The sequence below is a fragment of the Dermochelys coriacea genome, chromosome 28 (assembly GCF_009764565.3).
Source record: "Dermochelys coriacea isolate rDerCor1 chromosome 28, rDerCor1.pri.v4, whole genome shotgun sequence".
NCBI classification, from domain to species: Eukaryota; Metazoa; Chordata; order Testudines; family Dermochelyidae; genus Dermochelys; species Dermochelys coriacea.
In genome coordinates, this window is record NC_050095.1 from 4,595,796 (window position 1) to 4,612,678 (window position 16,883).

The 16,883-nt window shown below is 54.2% G+C and overlaps 1 protein-coding gene across 45 annotated transcripts in view; it reads left to right on the forward strand.

The window, feature by feature from the left end:
* LOC119849376 (zinc finger protein 420-like) overlaps window positions 1–16,883 on the forward strand; it is a 3,142,523-nt gene that overhangs the window by 1,925,914 nt on the left and 1,199,726 nt on the right. For 10 of the 45 annotated variants that reach the window (XM_043503738.1, XM_043503737.1, XM_043503744.1 and 7 more), the window contains exons 1-4: window positions 10,990–11,317; window positions 11,950–11,972; window positions 13,358–13,473; window positions 13,757–13,789. The exons of 6 other annotated variants lie outside the window; for them this stretch is intronic. In XM_043503738.1, coding sequence (XP_043359673.1) covers window positions 11,030–11,317; window positions 11,950–11,972; window positions 13,358–13,473; window positions 13,757–13,789 — 460 coding nt within the window. In that variant the 5' untranslated portion in view covers window positions 10,990–11,029. Of the gene's footprint in view, window positions 1–3,520; window positions 3,528–8,651; window positions 8,659–9,259; window positions 9,389–10,949; window positions 11,318–11,949; window positions 11,973–13,357; window positions 13,474–13,756; window positions 13,790–16,883 lie in introns of those variants that run through there. 29 more of the 45 variants (XM_043503741.1, XM_043503743.1, XM_043503750.1 and 26 more) reach the window with 18 other exon arrangements.

A 16,883-nucleotide genomic window follows, 5' to 3' on the forward strand; every position in this document is an offset into this window, starting at 1 on the left:
GATTTTTAAGAGCAGGCTGGACAAACACCGTCAGGGATGGTCTAGATAATACTTAGTCCTGCCTTAAGTGCAGGGGACTGAAATAGATGACCTCTCGAGGTCCCTTCCAGTTCTATGATTCCATGTCGGGATGATGCTGAAACAGGCAGAGCAGAGGTGGCATAATGGGGGTGGCATGAATCTTAACTTTTCATTTCCCCTTCTAAGAACCGAGGGGACGGGAACCCTTACCCAGCGAGGTCACAGTCTCATAGTTCTCCTGCATGACGTCTCTGTAGAGGGCTCTCTGAGCGGGGTCCAGCAGGGCCCCCTCTTCCCCGGAGAAATACACAGCCACCTCCTCGAAAGCCACTGGCCCCTGAAAGAGCAAGAGTCTAACACTCAGGACCTGCTGCCCCACTCACAGCCCCACTATTCGTGGGAGAAAGGAGCCAATCAAATGGAAGCTCTGAGAGAGAGACAGTCAGCAGAGTCCTATCCCCATACTCCTGAGAGCAGCCAGGAGGCATCGGGTGAGGGGACGAAGAGAAAGCCCCTCATCTCTCCCAGCAGATCCATCACCCACCGACTAGCCAGAGGCTGATACAGCCCCATGGTAGGAATCCCAACACCCTCTCCACTGCCAGCAGCTGGATGTGAGGGGCCAGGGCATCTTCCCTACACCTCCCTGGTGGGTGCCCCCTTTCCATGTCACACCAGCCTCTGGCTAGCAGGTTGAGGGTTCAGCACTGGAAGTCTGGTCAGTTTTCCCAGCCCTGCCCAGAGGGTTAGTTTCTCTATTTCCTGTTTCACAAATTAGGGAATTTTCTCCCCCCATATCCAAGTGTTTGTTCCTAGAATCTAGGCCCACGTTAACCAAGCCCCAGTAGGCTTTGGTCACACTTTGGCCTTGGCTACACACTTGCGAGTAACAGCGCAATAAAGCAGCCCCGGGTGCCCTAGCTCACTCCCCGTCCACACTGGCAAGGCACGTAGAGCGCTCTGGCTCTGTGGCTACAGCGCTGCTGGTACTGCACTTCGGCAAGTGGAATAACATTTGCTGCGCCCCCGCTGGAGCGTCGCGCCGCCAGTGTGGACGAGGTGTTGCATTACCGCGCTTCTGATCGGCCTCCGGAAACGTCCCATAATCCCCTTAATCCCCATAATCCAGAGTTGGCAACGGGCTTTGTTGCAAGGATAGGTTCCTGGGTTGGTGGTTCTGTTGTGTGGTGTGTGGTTGCTGGTGAGTATTTGCTTCAGATTGGGGGGCTGTCTGTAAGCAAGGACTGGTCTATCTCCCAAGATCTGAGAGAGTGATGGCTCGTCCTTCAGGATAGGTTGTAGATCCTTGATGATGCGTTGGAGAGGTTTTAGTTGGGGGCTGAAGGTGATGGCTAGTGGCGTTCTGTTGTTTTCTTTGTTGGGCCTGTCCTGTAGTAGGTGACTTCTGGGTACTCTTCTGGCTCTGTCAATCTGTTTCTTCACTTCAGCAGGTGGGTATTGTAGTTGTAGGAATGCATGATAGAGATCTTGTAGGTGTTTGTCTCTGTCTGAGGGGTTGGAGCAAATGCGGTTATACCGTAGATATATCACCTTCAGCCCCCAACTAAAACCTCTCCAACGCATCATCAAGGATCTACAACCTATCCTGAAGGACGACCCATCACTCTCACAGATCTTGGGAGACAGGCCAGTCCTTGCTTACAGACAGCCCCCCAATCTGAAGCAAATACTCACCAGCAACCACACACCACACAACAGAACCACTAACCCAGGAACCTATCCTTGCAACAAAGCCCGTTGCCAACTCTGTCCACATATCTATTCAGGGGATACCATCATAGGGCCTAATCACATCAGCCACACTATCAGAGGCTCGTTCACCTGCGCATCTACCAATGTGATCTATGCCATCATGTGCCAGCAATGCCCCTCTGCCATGTACATTGGCCAAACTGGACAGTCTCTACGTAAAAGAATGAATGGACACAAATCAGACGTCAAGAATTATAACATTCAAAAACCAGTTGGAGAACACTTCAATCTCTCTGGTCACTCGATCACAGACCTAAGAGTGGCTATACTTCAACAAAAAAGCTTCAAAAACAGACTCCAACGAGAGACTGCTGAATTGGAATTAATTTGCAAACTGGATACAATTAACTTAGGCTTGAATAGAGACTGGGAATGGATGAGTCATTACACAAAGTAAAACTATTTCCCCATGGTATTTCTCCCTCCCACCCCCCCACCCCCCCCACTGTTCCTCTGATATTCTTGTTAACTGCTGGAATTAGCCTACCTTGCTTGTCACCATGAAAGGTTTTCCTCCTTCCCCCCCCCCCCCCCCCCGCTGCTGGTGATGGCTCATCTTAAGTGATCACTCTCCTTACAGTGTGTATGATAAACCCATTGTTTCATGTTCTCTGTGTGTGTATATCAATCTCCCCTCTGTATTTTCCACCGAATGCATCCGATGAAGTGAGCTGTAGCTCACGAAAGCTTATGCTCAAATAAATTTGTTAGTCTCTAAGGTGCCACAAGTACTGCTTTTCTTTTTGCGAATACAGACTAACACGGCTGCTACTCTGAAACCTGTTTGCTTTGAGTGAACGAGGGAGTGAGAGAGGTGGTGCGGGAGGGGGGTCTGAACTTACAAGACAGCATGCTGACACACTCTCAGCACCCCAGAAACCCACTCTCTCTCCCCCCACATACACACAACACACTCCCTGTCACATGCCACTCCCGTATTTGAAAAGCATGTTGCAGTCACTTCCATGCTGGGAGAGCTGCCCATAACACACCGCTCCCAATGTCGCTGCCAGTGCCACAAATGTGGCCACACCAGTGCGCTGTCAGCTGTCAGTGTGGACAGACTGCAGCACTTTCCCTACTGCACTCTATGAAGGTGGGTTTAACTCACAGCTCTCTACATCTGCAAGTGTAGCCATGCCCTCTGTCCCCCTCCCTTTCTTCACCTGGAGAAGCTTTCCCTTTCACCCCCTGCAGACCTAACTCCCCAGAAGTTGCCACCTCCTCAGTATTGACTGCCCCTCTCCCTCCAGCAGGAACCCACCAACAGCCCCCCGCTAACCTCCACTGCAGCCGTTTCTCTTCCCAGTCCCGTGGGAGGGTGGGATGAGCCGGAGTGAGACGTGGGCGTCATTCTGCAGCCTGGCAGGGCGAGAAGGGCGGTTGCGGAGGTTTCAGAACAGGCTTCAGTTCATTTCACGTCACGATTTCCCCAGGCCCCTTCCCTGCAGACAGAGATTGTAGGCTCTGCCATGCTGGGAACATGCTCGGTCCCCATATTGCAGCACAGACCTTGCCCCTGTCCTCCAGCCGCCCACCCTGTCCCCCCTCCCCAACCAGGACTAAACCCGCCAAGACATTTTCAAAGCCTCCCAGCAACAGAGTGTGAATCAAACACTGGAAAAGACCAGGACCAAAGGAGCCCCTTTGGGGGGGGGGCGGGATTCCCCCTGACACTGTCCCTAGGGCAGCACACTCCTGCAGCAGGGGGAACAGGGAGAGTCAGGGGCTGGGTTTTTTCCGCTCTCTGCTCCTCAGCTTTTTCATAGGGAAGTGACCCTGAGCAGGGATGCTGCAGGGAGCGTGCCCGGGGTGCTCAGAGCTCTGGAGATCTGCCCCCGGCCCCCATTTTGTCCTCACGCCCTCTTCCCTCTCTTCCTCCTCTTCCCTAGCGCCCTGCCCCCCCTGGTTGGGAGACGTGGTCACCATCCCATTCTCGGGGGGCTCTCTCTCTGTCCCGGGGCTGGCCCCCCTCTGCCCGCGCGGGGAAGGGGGTACCAGTCGGGAAGACCCGCTTTATCCACACGGGTCACTGGACACAGCGGAGAGCCCAGTGGGAGCAGGTCAGACTGGCTGGCAGAAGGATCCCTTCTGGCCTTAATGATGGCAGCAGCTCTGGGCCCCCGGTCCCCCGGGGAGCAGGGGGGGGCTGATCCCAGCTGGAGAAAAGCCCCCCCCCGACTGTGGCCGGGCACGGAGGGGTTAATGACGGGCTCCCCCCCAGCACAGACCCCGGGTCACAAGGGAGGCAGCAGCGTCTGGTCTCTGAGGAGCTGCCCCCCCCCCGGGGTCCGATGCTCTCGGCTCTTTGTTCTCCCCAAATCCTGCCTCCTTCCTCCCGGGGGTGCTCCAGCCCCTTCCCTGTGCCCGGCAAACCCCACCCAGGGCTGCAGCGCTCGCCGGGGCTGTCTGCAGGGGCTGGGACTCGCCCCCACCCCCCCGATAGCCCCCGGCTCTGCTGAGCCCCGGGGGATGGGGGGGGAGCACTGGGGGCGGGCAGGGAAGTGTTTCTGCACAAGCGGCCCCTCCTCAGCCCATCTCTGCCCCCCCAGCGCTGCTGGCCTCACTGACCCCCCCCCCCCGGCTCTGGCTCCCCTCAGGAGGGGCCGATCCAGCTCCAGGAGAGAAGGTGCCCCCTGGGAACGGGACAGGGATCAAGTGTCCCCGCCAGACGGGGGCGGGGGCAGACCAGGAGTTCTCAGAGTTTGGGGTTACTCGTGTGGCGGGGGGGCTATTATAGGGGGGGTCACAAGCCAGCCAGCTCTGCAGGGGGCAGCAGCGCAGAAGTGAGGGTGGCCACGGAGCGCAAAGTCTGCTGTGAAAAGTGATACGGACCAAATGTCTTGGCACCCCCAGTATTAAACATTAACTATCTTAAAGCCCCTTTTCTGCTTATGCCAATAATTCAATCAAAGTGCGTTTTAGGCTTAATATAAAAGTGGTGAGAAAAGAAAAAGAATCGATTAAAGAACAAATAATGTTAAATATAAAATACGTGTTTTGAATGTATAAAGGGGGGGGCGCACTCGGAGGCTTGCTTTGAACGGGGTCACCAATTCAAAACGTTTGAGAAGCACCGGGTTACACAGGGAAAGGGGAGAGAGAGACCCTGAAAAGGGCCTGCAGGGGAAATACGTGGGGAGAGGGGTTCCCAGCTCCCAAATCTGCCCCGCTCCATGTACTGCCCCATCCCTGGGATGATCATTCCAGTGCTGTGGGCCTCGGTCTCCAAAGCCCAGGACATCACAAATCCCCCTCTCTGCCAAGGGCAGAGGTGTTTCCTTCATGCCAGGCCCGTTCCTCCCCTCCCGGGACACATTCATTGGTGCTCCTCTCCCCTGCTTCTTTCTGTGACCCTTCTGCCCGTTGGAGTCGGCAGCAACACGGCCCGGGTTCAATATCTAGGGGTTCCTTTTTAACAACACAACACAGAACCCGCTCAAGCCCCCACTCAGTAACCTGGGACCAGGGCCGCCCAGAGGATTCAGGGGGCCTGGGATCTTCGGCGGCGGGGATCCTTCCGCTCTGGGTCTTCGGGGCACTTCGCCGAAGACATGGAGCAGAAGAACCCCTTGCCGCCGACGACCTGGAATGGAAGAAGCAGAGGCAGGTCTTCGGCGGTGGGTCCTTCACTCCGGGTGTGTTCGGCGGCACTGAAGGACCCGCAGCCGAAGTGCCGCCAAAAACTCTTGTGGCTTCCCTTTGCTTCCCCATCAGAAAGTCATTTTTCTGCAGGGAAGTAAAGAAATCTACGGGGGACATGAATTCTGCGCGTGTGCGGTGGCACAGAATTCCCCCAGGAGTAAAGTTTGAAGCTTGCAGATGGCTTGCAGCGTATGAATCAGGCTGACTCTACCCAGGAAATACCCCCCCTGCTTTTCCAGGAAAAAAGGCCCTCCTGCAAAAGAAATCATGTGCCTGAAGTTGTAGCTAAGGCTACGATTTAATCCTGGGTATTTTTAGTAAAAGTCAGGGACAGGTCATGGGCAAGAAACAAAAAATCATGGCTCCCGACCTATACCATAAATACCCCTGATTGAATCTTTGAGGGGGGGGGGGAAATGTGGGGGGGCCCACAGCACCAGCTGCGGGGAGGGGAAGCTCCAGGGGGCCCACTGTGCCACTGGGGAGGGGGAGCCCACTGTAACTCTGGCCACTGCTGGGGGGCCCTCTGCCACTCTGGCTGCCCTGGGACAGCTGCCGGGAGCCACGGAGCTCTGTCTGCTCCTGCCACCCCCACTACTCTTGCTCATTTGGTCCCTGGGGAGAGCCACATTGGCCACGGCTCAGGTGGGCCCTAGAGCCAGCTGCCCAGGGCCACTCCAGCAGCGGCCGGTGTGGCTGCCCCCAGGGCCGCCTGAGCAGCTGGCTGCGGGTGATTTTAAAGGGCCCAGGGGTCCCTGCCGCCGGCTTCCTGCCCACCCTTGCTCCATGCGGAGCGCCACTCCCGGAAGAGTCCGGCACATCCCTGCGGCCCCTGTGGGGTGCGTCTCTTGCACACTGCCCCTGCGCCGAGCGCCAATTCTGCCATTGTAAACCCGCGGCCAATGGGAGCTGCAGGGGTGGTGCCTGCGGGCAGCGGCGCCCGGAGACCCTCCGCTCCCCCCACTTTGGAGCTGCTGCCAGATGGGGGCGCGGGTCACTTTCAAGAGCCTGCCAAGATACGTGCCACGCCCCAGCCCGCTGCCCCAGCCCAGGTCCTGCACCCCACCCACACCCAAACTCCCTCCCAGAGCCTGCAAGTGCCCCCCCCCATCTGCACCCCAACCCCCTGCCCCACACCTCCTGCGCCCAAACGCCCGCCCAGAGCCCTCGGCAGAGCTGTGGCGGGGAGGAAGGGGCACGACTTGCACCCCTTCCGGGCACCACCAAAAGTTGCATAAAGCTGGCAACCCTGAGACAGGGCCAGTCATCGCACATCTCTCTCCTTACGGGGGGCGGGGGGGGGGACTCAGTGGGATAGGGTGCTGCTGGGGCTTTAGTCCTTCCTTTAAGGGCTGTGGAAGGGTAAAGAGGGAGAGGATTTGTTCCTGTTTCCTATGTGGAAGAAAGAAAGGCCGGCCCAGGGGTTTCCAGGGTTAGGGGCAACCCCACCACCCCCAGCTAGCAGAGGATGGTTTCGATCCCTCCACCTCTGGGTTATGGGCTGCGCCGCTCTGCCGCCTCCCTGGGGAGCTCCCCACCAGGGTGCCCGGGAGGGTTGTGGCCATGGGATTTAGGCGCTTTCTCCAAAGGGGGCCCATAGGCGGGTTGTGTCAAGCCCCCCCCCCCGCCCAGAGCTGAACTCGGATGCCAGGGCTGCATTTAGTCCTGATGCTTCAGCAAATGTAGTGCCCATCTTTAAAAAAGGGAAGAAGGAGGATCCTGGGAACTACAGGCCAGTCAGCCTCACCTCAGTCCCTGGAAAAATCATGGAGCAGGTCCTCAAAGAATCAATCCTGAAGCACTTAGAGGAGAGGAAAGTGATCAGGAACAGTCAGCATGGATTCACCAAGGGAAGGTCATGCCTGACTAATCTAATCGCCTTTTATGATGAGATTACTGGTTCTGTGGATGAAGGGAAAGCAGTGGATGTATTGTTTCTTGACTTTAGCAAAGCTTTTGACACGGTCTCCCACAGCATTCTTGTCAGCAAGTTAAGGAAGTATGGGCTGGATGAATGCACTATAAGGTGGGTAGAAAGCTGGCTAGATTGTCGGGCTCAACGGGTAGTGATCAATGGCTCCATGTCTAGTTGGCAGCCGGTGTCAAGTGGAGTGCCCCAGGGGTCGGTCCTGGGGCCCGTTTTGTTCAATATCTTCATAAATGATCTGGAGGATGGTGTGGATTGCACTCTCAGCAAATTTGCGGATGATACTAAACTGGGAGGAGTGGTAGATACGCTGGAGGGGAGGGATAGGATACAGAAGGACCTAGACAAATTGGAAGATTGGGCCAAAAGAAATCTAATGAGGTTCAATAAGGATAAGTGCAGGGTCCTGCACTTAGGATGGAAGAATCCAATGCACCGCTACAGACTAGGGACCGAATGGCTCGGCAGCAGTTCTGCGGAAAAGGACCTAGGGGTGACAGTGGACGAGAAGCTGGATATGAGTCAGCAGTGTGCCCTTGTTGCCAAGAAGGCCAATGGCATTTTGGGATGTATAAGTAGGGGCATAGCGAGCAGATCGAGGGACGTGATCGTTCCCCTCTATTCGACACTGGTGAGGCCTCATCTGGAGTACTGTGTCCAGTTTTGGGCCCCACACTACAGGAAGGATGTGGATAAATTGGAAAGAGTACAACGAAGGGCAACGAAAATGATTAGGGGTCTAGAGCACATGACTTATGAGGAGAGGCTGAGGGAGCTGGGATTGTTTAGTCTGCAGAAGAGAAGAATGAGGGGGGATTTGATAGCTGCTTTCAACTACCTGAAAGGGGGTTTCAAAGAGGATGGCTCTAGACTGTTCTCAATGGTAGCAGATGACAGAACGAGGAGTAATGGTCTCAAGTTGCAATGGGGGAGGTTTAGATTGGATATTAGGAAAAACTTTTTCACTAAGAGGGTGGTGAAACACTGGAATGCGTTACCTAGGGAGGTGGTAGAATCTCCTTCCTTAGAGGTTTTTAAGGTCAGGCTTGACAAAGCCCTGGCTGGGATGATTTAACTGGGACTTGGTCCTGCTTTGAGCAGGGGGTTGGACTAGATGACCTTCTGGGGTCCCTTCCAACCCTGATCTTCTATGATTCTATGATTCAAAACCAGCCCCTTCCCCCTTGTTTTTCTCCTGCTCAGATCCGCCCCCCCCCCCCCGCCGCTGAGGGGGGGGGGGTTCCCCGAGTGTCACAAACGCCCTGCGAGGGGCCCGGCGGGGCAGGGCTCAGGCCCGGGGAGGAGCCGCCCCTTCCTGCCCCCGTCCCCCCCCCGCCTCCCGGGGAACCTTTGTTTTTGCAGCGGGGCCATGGCCGGGGCCGGGAGCAGCGCGGTGGGGCCGGGGGGGCCGGAGACACGCGTGGGGCGGACACGCTCCTGCCGGGCTCGGCTCGCGGATCCCCGCGGCCGGAGCGGGGCGGCGGGGGGGGGCGAGTGTCCCGGGCCGGTGCCGCGGGAGCCGGGGGGGGGGGGCGGCTGGTGCTGGGGATTCTTGCAGCTGGGAGTCTGGGGCCAGTCGATTTACGGGGGGGCTCAGAGCGGGCGACCGCGGGGGGGGGGGGATGTTTGCGGGGCTCCCCGTTCCGCTCTGGCCCGGCGGGAGCATTGGGGCTGGGAGCCGGGGAAAGTGGGGGGGGGGGGCTGTCTAAAGGTGGCTGCTTGGGATGTGAGTAAGGCCCCTGGGGACGGGGGGGGGGGGGGGAGCTGGGGGTTGGGCTGCACCCAGCTTGGGGCCCTGCGTTTTCTCGGGAAAAGCTGGTCCCTGTCGACCCTGTACAGGAGTCTGCAGGGCAGGACGGGCCCTGAAATCTGACAGCTGGGGGCGGCGGGGGGGGCGTTTGTAGCATTTTCCTATCCTCTCTCCCCATCTTCCAGGAGGCGCCACAGAAGCGTCGGGCCCCTCTGGGGAAAGAGAGAGAAGCAGCCAAAGCCGAGGAGAAGCAGCGAAGCGAGGAGCTGCTGGTAGGTGCCCAGGGTTCCTGCCACGTCCGTTTGCCCGGCATAAGAAGGACCCGGTGAAGGCAGGGCCCACCCCTGCCAGCCTTAGCCGGGGAACCGTCCCCCCTGGAGCCCAGGGAGCCTGCAGGGTCCGACACAGGGGTGACATGATGCCCGTAGGGTGCAGGAGAGGCTCAGTCTGTGTTCGCCCAGAGCCCCTGCCCACGGGCCGCCTGCATGTCCCAGTGGCCGGGGATCCTTTCCAGCAGCTGGTGGGGATGGGGAGGAAATGTGGGCTGCCGAGATGGAGGATTTGGCTCAGGGCAAGTTGATGAGGTTTTGGAGGGAAGCGTCCCTCCTGTTGGCGATGCACAGCTCACCCCGGCCCTTATCCCTCCTCTCTTCCTGGGATGAATGAACGTCCCCCCCCACCGCAAGAGAACGCGTGTTCGGGTAAGTAACTCTGTCACCCGCCCCGAGGCGCATTTATGATTCTCCCCGGTTACCGAGCGGATGAATTTCAATGCGGATAAATGCAAAGTAATGCACATTGGAAAAAGTCCTATCAATTATGCACAGCAAATGACGGGATCTAAATTAGCTGTTACCACTCAAGAAAGGGATCTTGGCGTCATTGTGGATAGTTCTCTGGAAACATCCACTCAAGGTGCAGCATCGGTCAAAAAAGCCAACAGAACATTGGGAATCATTAAGAAAGGGAGAGATAATAAGACAGAAAACATCACATTGCCTCTGTATAAATCCATGGTGCGCCCACAGCTTGAACAGTGGGTGCAGATGTGGTCACCCCATCTCAGGAAAAATATATTGGAATTGGAAAAGGTTCAAAAAAGGGCAACAAAATGATGACGGGTAGGGAACAGCTTCCGTATGAGGAGAGATTAATAAGACTGAGGCTATGGCTACACTGTGCAGTTTTAGGGACACGGCTGTGCCGCTCCAGCCGTGCTGCTAACAGGCGCACCGTGTAGCTGCTGTTTGTCGGCAGGAGAGAGGTCTCCTGCCGACAAAAAACTTCCACCCCGCATGAGTGGCTTTGTCGGTGGGAGAGCGCTCCTGCTGACAACGTGCTGTTCACCCCAGCACTTTTCATGGGTAAAAATTTGTCACTGGGGTGTGTATTTTTTAACACCCCTGAAAGACAAGTTTTGCCGACGAAGGGCCGGTGTAGACAAAGCCCGAGTCTGAACAGCTTGGAAAAGAGACAACTAAGGGGGTGGGGGGTATGGTAGAGGTCTATAAAATCATGACTAGTAAGGCAAAAGTAAACAAGGAAGTGTTATTTACTCCTTCCTATAACACACGCACTAGGGGTCAACCAGTGAAACGAATAGGCAGCAGGTTTAAAACAAACAAAAGGCAGTATTTTTTCACACAATGCACAGTCAACCTGGGGAACTCCTTGCCAGAGGATGTTGAAGGCCGGGACACTAACAGGTTCAAAAAAGAGCTAAATAAGTTCATAGAGGATAGGTCCATCAATGGCTATTAGCCGGGATGGACAGGGATGGTGTCCCTAGCCTCTGTTTGCCAGACGCTGGGAATGGGAGAGAGAGGATGGATCACTTGGTGATTCCCTGTTCTGTTCATTGCCTCTGGGGCACCTGGCATTGGTCACTGTCAGAGGACAGGAAACTGGGCTAGATGGACCTTTGGTTGACCCAGTATGTCCGGTCTTATGTTCTGTGTTCCCCTGTTACTGAGCCACCCCTCTCCCTGCTGCAGAACCAGACGGCAGCCGAGAGGCAGAAGCTGGTCTGGGAGTGGCAGGAGCTGCGAGGGTTTCTGGAGGAGCAGGAGCAGGGGCTGCTGTCCCGGCTGGAAGAGCTAGAGAGAGCCATTGTCCAGAGAAGGGATGAGGGCGTCTGCCGGCCCCTGCTCAGTGAGCGGGGAGGAGAGAAGGGGCAGCAGCCGCTGAGCCAACCCCTGCAGGTCAGGCTGTCGTTACAATGATCACACGCACCGTTCCTATAGGCGCTTCTCAGCCTTAGACCCCGAAGCACTTCACAGAGTGGGGTCAGGGGCATTATTCCTATGGGACAAATGTGGAAAGTGAGGCAGAGGGAGGGGCAGAGCCCTGGACAAGGTCACACAGTGAGTCTGGCAGCGGCACCAGGGATGGGTCCTGGGTGACCAGGATGCTGCAGCCCCAAGACCTTCTCTCCTGGAAATGTCTGTCTGCATTTTCACTTGGAGGATGAAATCTTCGCCCCCACCATGCTGAGGTCCTGAGCCAGGCCTAAGGCCCCACTCACACCAGGCTAATGGGTTTAGTGGGGCCAGGGGCCTTCTGGGTCTCTCAGCGCTGGAGGAACTGGGCTCTCAATGCAGAGAAATATCTTCTGCCTGTAAAGTGCCTGGGGAGAAGGTTTCCACAGTGGCGCCCTGCCAGCAGGGATTGCTGGGGCTGCATAGGGGAAAGTCCCTGGTAGGGGGGTGGCAGCTGCTCTGGGAATGTAAACCTGAAATTCCCCTACTACCCGAGGCTTCAGGGGTGACCCCTGCAGAGCCTCCCCGCCCAGGGACACCGCCCCTGACTGCCTCCTCTTTCTCTCCCTCTTTAGGGTGCTGGGAGCACTGGGGACAGGTAAGTCCTGGGCTCCATTTTGCTCCCCCTCATGGGCCGTTAGGTTTGATACCTGCACTGAATAGGAAGCTGCCCCCTGCCCTTGGAGCATGTGATTCTGCCTCCCGTAGTGGCTGACTCAGGTAGGAGAAGAGCCGTTTACGGTCTGATCGCTAAGGAGGTCGCAGCAGGGCTGCTAGACACAGGGCCGATGGGACAGACCTGGCCTGTCTCCCGGACCAACGTGGCCGCGTCACGTATTCAGAGGGCGCAGAAACTCAGCGTCTGAATTTTTTTAAAGTGAATCGCTGGCCCTCAGCATCTCCCCAGCGTGAACGGAGACAGTGTTGCCTTGCTGGGGCTGCCCGAAGCCGTAGCTCAGAGAGCATCCGATGAAGTGAGCTGTAGCTCACGAAAGCTTATGCTCTAATAAATTTGTTAGTCTCTAAGGTGCCACAAGTCCTCCTTCTCCTGTCCCCCGTCATTGTCATCGGCGTGTCAACTGAAGTGGACGACACTTTGATGTTGTTCCCTGGCTGATCACCTGAGCGGGTGGAAAGGGGAGGGGGAGGGAGTGAAGCCTTTGTGGGGTGCAAAGAGGTTGGGTTGCTCTGGGGAGGGAAGAACAGAGGAGAGACACAAGGACAAGGAAGCAAGAGAGAAATGGAGAAAGGAAGGGAAGAACTATCGGGGGCCCTACAGGGGTGTCCAGGAGGGGGCTGTTTTCCTCCTGAGTGACACTGAGTGTGACAGACAAAGACTTAGCAAAATACTAAGAATTAAAATTGTATTTCCGATGCGAAGGGCAGATTCTCACCTTGTCCTTTTGTACGTGGGTGTCCCATGGAGAGCAGTGGGTGTTCTGCTGTGAATGGAGCAGGGCACAGAGTCCTAAACTGACCATAACGGACAGTGCAACATGACCCTCTCTGCCAAATGAGCTGGATGCCCCAGGGTTACTGCTTCAACTGAAGGGCTTGTGGGGGGCAGGGGGGGGTTGGCATTAAAGGGCCCAGGTTCACTCCCTGCTGAAGACCTGAGCTCTGTCTGTGGCCACTGTCAGCGTGTAGGACCTGCCCACGCTTTGGTCTGTGTCTCCTCCCTTTCCATATAATCCCAGTGCTAGTGCCCCTTGTTACGGCAGTAAACCAGCGTGGGAGGTGGCTCAGCACCTCACAGAACCAGAGCATCCCTGAGAAAGCTCCTGAACAATGTCTCCATTCCTTGCTCTAGTGCCTCCCCACTTCCCATCTCTCTGGAGAGCATAGGGTTGAGGGCGGATGACTCGCCATGACAATGACCATCTCGGGCTACAAAGCTCAGATCCAGGTTTCCTGGAGTTTGGGGGTTGTTGGGCTCAGGGTCTGGGGATCAGGCCTATTTCTCACCCCTCCTCCTTTCCCCAGCAGGGAGGACGGGACGTTTTGGAAGCCGGAGCCGGGGTTTGCGGAGCTGGAGAAGAGACTCAGCGATTTCTCTCTGAAAAATGCCGTCCTGCAGGAGGTGCTGCTGGGATTCAAAGGTGAATTAGAGCCTGGGGGTGGGGGTCTCCTCTGGTTAGAGCAACCCGCACCCTGGGGAGAAGTCGGGGACTCTAGTGATGTCACTGATCCTGGGCTCCAACTCGTAGCCCCAGCTCAGCGGGTCGCCCTGTGGGGCTGGCTCTGTCTGCAGCGGCTGCGTTATGGGCCTCGGTCTGTGTCACTGTCCCGTAGTTAACAGCGGTTCCATTAATAACCAGTGGGAACCTCCCCAGGGATGCGAGGGCCTGAATTCTCACCTCTCCCGTCCTCTCCTTCCCCTAGAGACGCTGCGACGGGAGCTGGGGAGCGACACAGGTACGTGTCTGTCTCTGATGGGTCATGGGCAGATTTCAAACCAATAACCCTTTTAGTGGTGGGGGATAGCAGCCTCCAGCCCTTGGAAGCTGTGGAACAATGTGAAGTGAAGTTACTTTGTTCTTGCACCACTGTATTTTCAGCTGACTTGTCACTTAAATATTTTAGCTCTTCACTGTCACTTAAGCATATACAGGTTTCAGAGTAGCAGCCGTGTTAGTCTGTATTCGCAAAAAAAGAAAAGGAGGACTTGTGGCACCTTAGAGACTAACACATTTATTAGAGCATAAGCTTTCGTGAGCTACAGCTCACTTCATCGGATGCATTTGGTGGAAATGGTCGGCATTTTTTCCACCAAATGCATCCGATGAAGTGAGCTGTAGCTCACGAAAGCTTATGCTCTAATAAATGGGGGAGGTTGCAATGGGGGAGGTTTAGATTGGATATTAGGAAAAACTTTTTCACTAAGAGGGTGGTGAAACACTGGAATGCGTTACCTAGGGAGGTGGTAGAATCTCCTTCCTTAGAGGTTTTTAAGGTCAGGCTTGACAAAGCCCTGGCTGGGATGATTTAACTGGGACTTGGTCCTGCTTTGAGCAGGGGGTTGGACTAGATGACCTTCTGGGGTCCCTTCCAACCCTGATATTCTATGATTCTATGAAATGTGTTAGTCTCTAAGGTGCCACAAGTCCTCCTTTTCTTTTTAAGCATATACAGTTTTTGCAAGATTTTTTAGTACTCTAATTTTTTGTTGCTTTTACTTTTTTTGATGATTGCATTTTTTATTGATTAAATTAATTTTAGTAATTTTATTTTGGCATTTTTAATTGCGGTAATATTAAGTGTTTAGTAATTAAGTTTACATAGTCTGATTTTAAAGCTTTTTTTTTTTTTAAGACCGCTAAGCTTTTGACAACTTTTCCTGTTTTTGAATGTCTGCTGGAGACGTTTTTTTAAAAAATACAAAGGCTGAGCTTTTTTTAAACATGTATTTGAAAGTTTCCTGGAATGATTTTATACATTTAAGATAGAATCTTAATTTCCCGCTTTCCCCCCCCCCCCAATACATTGCTGTTCATCCCTGGGATAATTAATTTCTGGGGAACATCTTCAGCAGAACTAGAATTATTGAAAGCCGTTACACCAGAGAGTAAAGGCACAGAGGCAGTGGCCTGTGGGGAACAGAGTAAGTTTCATTACTAATCCTGCTCTTTTGAGGGGTCCTTTTAGAAAATAATTTAACTTACAAGCATTTAGAGACTTTAAGAAAGTCACTACTCACTGGAGCAATGGGTCTCTTTGGAATATATTTTAACTGACAAGCCCTTACAGCCTTTGTGAGAAAGGAACAGGATATAACAGAATTTAAAAAATGAAAATTAAGAATCGTGGATCATCAGTTTGCTTCTTCTGACTTGGGTTGAGGAACATTGGATGAGTTGTGATGATGATATCAATCTTGCCAAGCTGATAGATGATTTTCTTTCATCCCTCTTCCCTGTTTTTAAATCCATGTCCCTAAGGCCAAATTTGGCATAGGTAACTTTGTTCCTATGTTTTCTTGTTCTCCAAGCATGTTCTTAGTACTGTCCCTGAACGACATCATTAGCCCCCTTTTGTTTGGACTAATTTAATTTTTTGTATTTGGTCTTCTTGTACCTGTGCAACACATTCATGGCTGAAAATAATTTAACCTAATTTTCATCAACCTGTTGCTATAGGGTATTGTAAGATCTTATGAACTTTCATATTCTTTTTACAGTGAAGTAAGGAAGAGAGTTCAAAACGTGGGTGTTATTGGAATTAACAGTTCCCAGGGTTGGTCCATATATGCCATAGCACTTGGCTCATTCATGCTTTGTTTGGATACAATGTAGCACTCTCCTTCCAGACGTAGTCAATGATGATACAAAATAGTGATCTAGGCTTGTGTTTCTCGGCTGGTGGTTTGCGACCCCCAGGGGTTCAGGAAAGGCAGGCAGGAGGCTGTGAGGTGTTGAGCATTTCATTATGATCCAAAGCAAAGAAAATCTCACTCTCCCCACTCCTGCATTCCCTTGTTCATTACGGTCAAGTATTCTGTCAGCCTCTTGAAATATACAAGTTATACAGAGACTCGGCATGGATACATGTTTTATTTTTACTTTTTTAGTAAACGTTCCGGGGTCAGAAAAAAATTGACTTGCAATAAGTGGTACTTGCTTACTTATTTCAGCTGAGAAATTAGGCAGTTTGCAGCTGTGCACAGTAACCCTTTCATTGCCTGTATCACAGCCAGTGAGACTGAAACCCCTTTGGTGGTTAGTAGAGATGGGGACGAGGCAGAAAGTTTGGATCCAAACTGGCATTCAGTGCTATCAGCAATTGCAAGAGATCGTTGGTCACTAAGTCTCCCAGGCAGAGGGAGGGGACAGGGGGAAAGACAAGACAGAAAATGAAGGAGAAATAAGTGGGGGGTGGGAAGGTCACAAGCTCCCAAACCTGCCCACATCCAGTCAAAGTCTAAGGCCAGAAGGGACCATTGGATCAGTTAGACTCCTGTCTAGCACTGGCTGCCAACACCACCCAGCCCCGGCTCCTACAATACCCTAAACACAACAGCTGGAGTGAGACCAAAGTCTTGCAGCCCACAGGAGACTAGACTGTGTGACAAAGCTCTGTCCTTGCCTCCGTGGGTCCCGCATTTCCTGGTGGATTTTGCTAGCCTCAGAGGCTCACTGTGACCCTCCACGTAACCCTTCTCTCTCTAGAGACAAGGGTCGCAGTCTACTGAGCCATTTTCATCATAAGCCAGCGAGGGAGGGAAGGAGAAGTTATCCTTCCTTGCACAGTCTCTATTGTCTCCCAGTCTCAGTGATTAATCAGGGGGCAAAGGTGGGGGGGGGGGCCCAGGCCCACCCTCTACTCCGGGCTCCAGCCCAGGGACCCTAATAGTATCAGCTATGGTAGCTGACCTTTTAGAAACGTGACATGTACAATTCCCTGGGCTACTTCCCCCACAGCAGCCCTCACTTCCTCAAGCTCCACTTCACCCTCACCTCAGGGCCTCCTTCCTGTACCTGATATGGTGTGTACTACTCAGCCTCTCCAACCA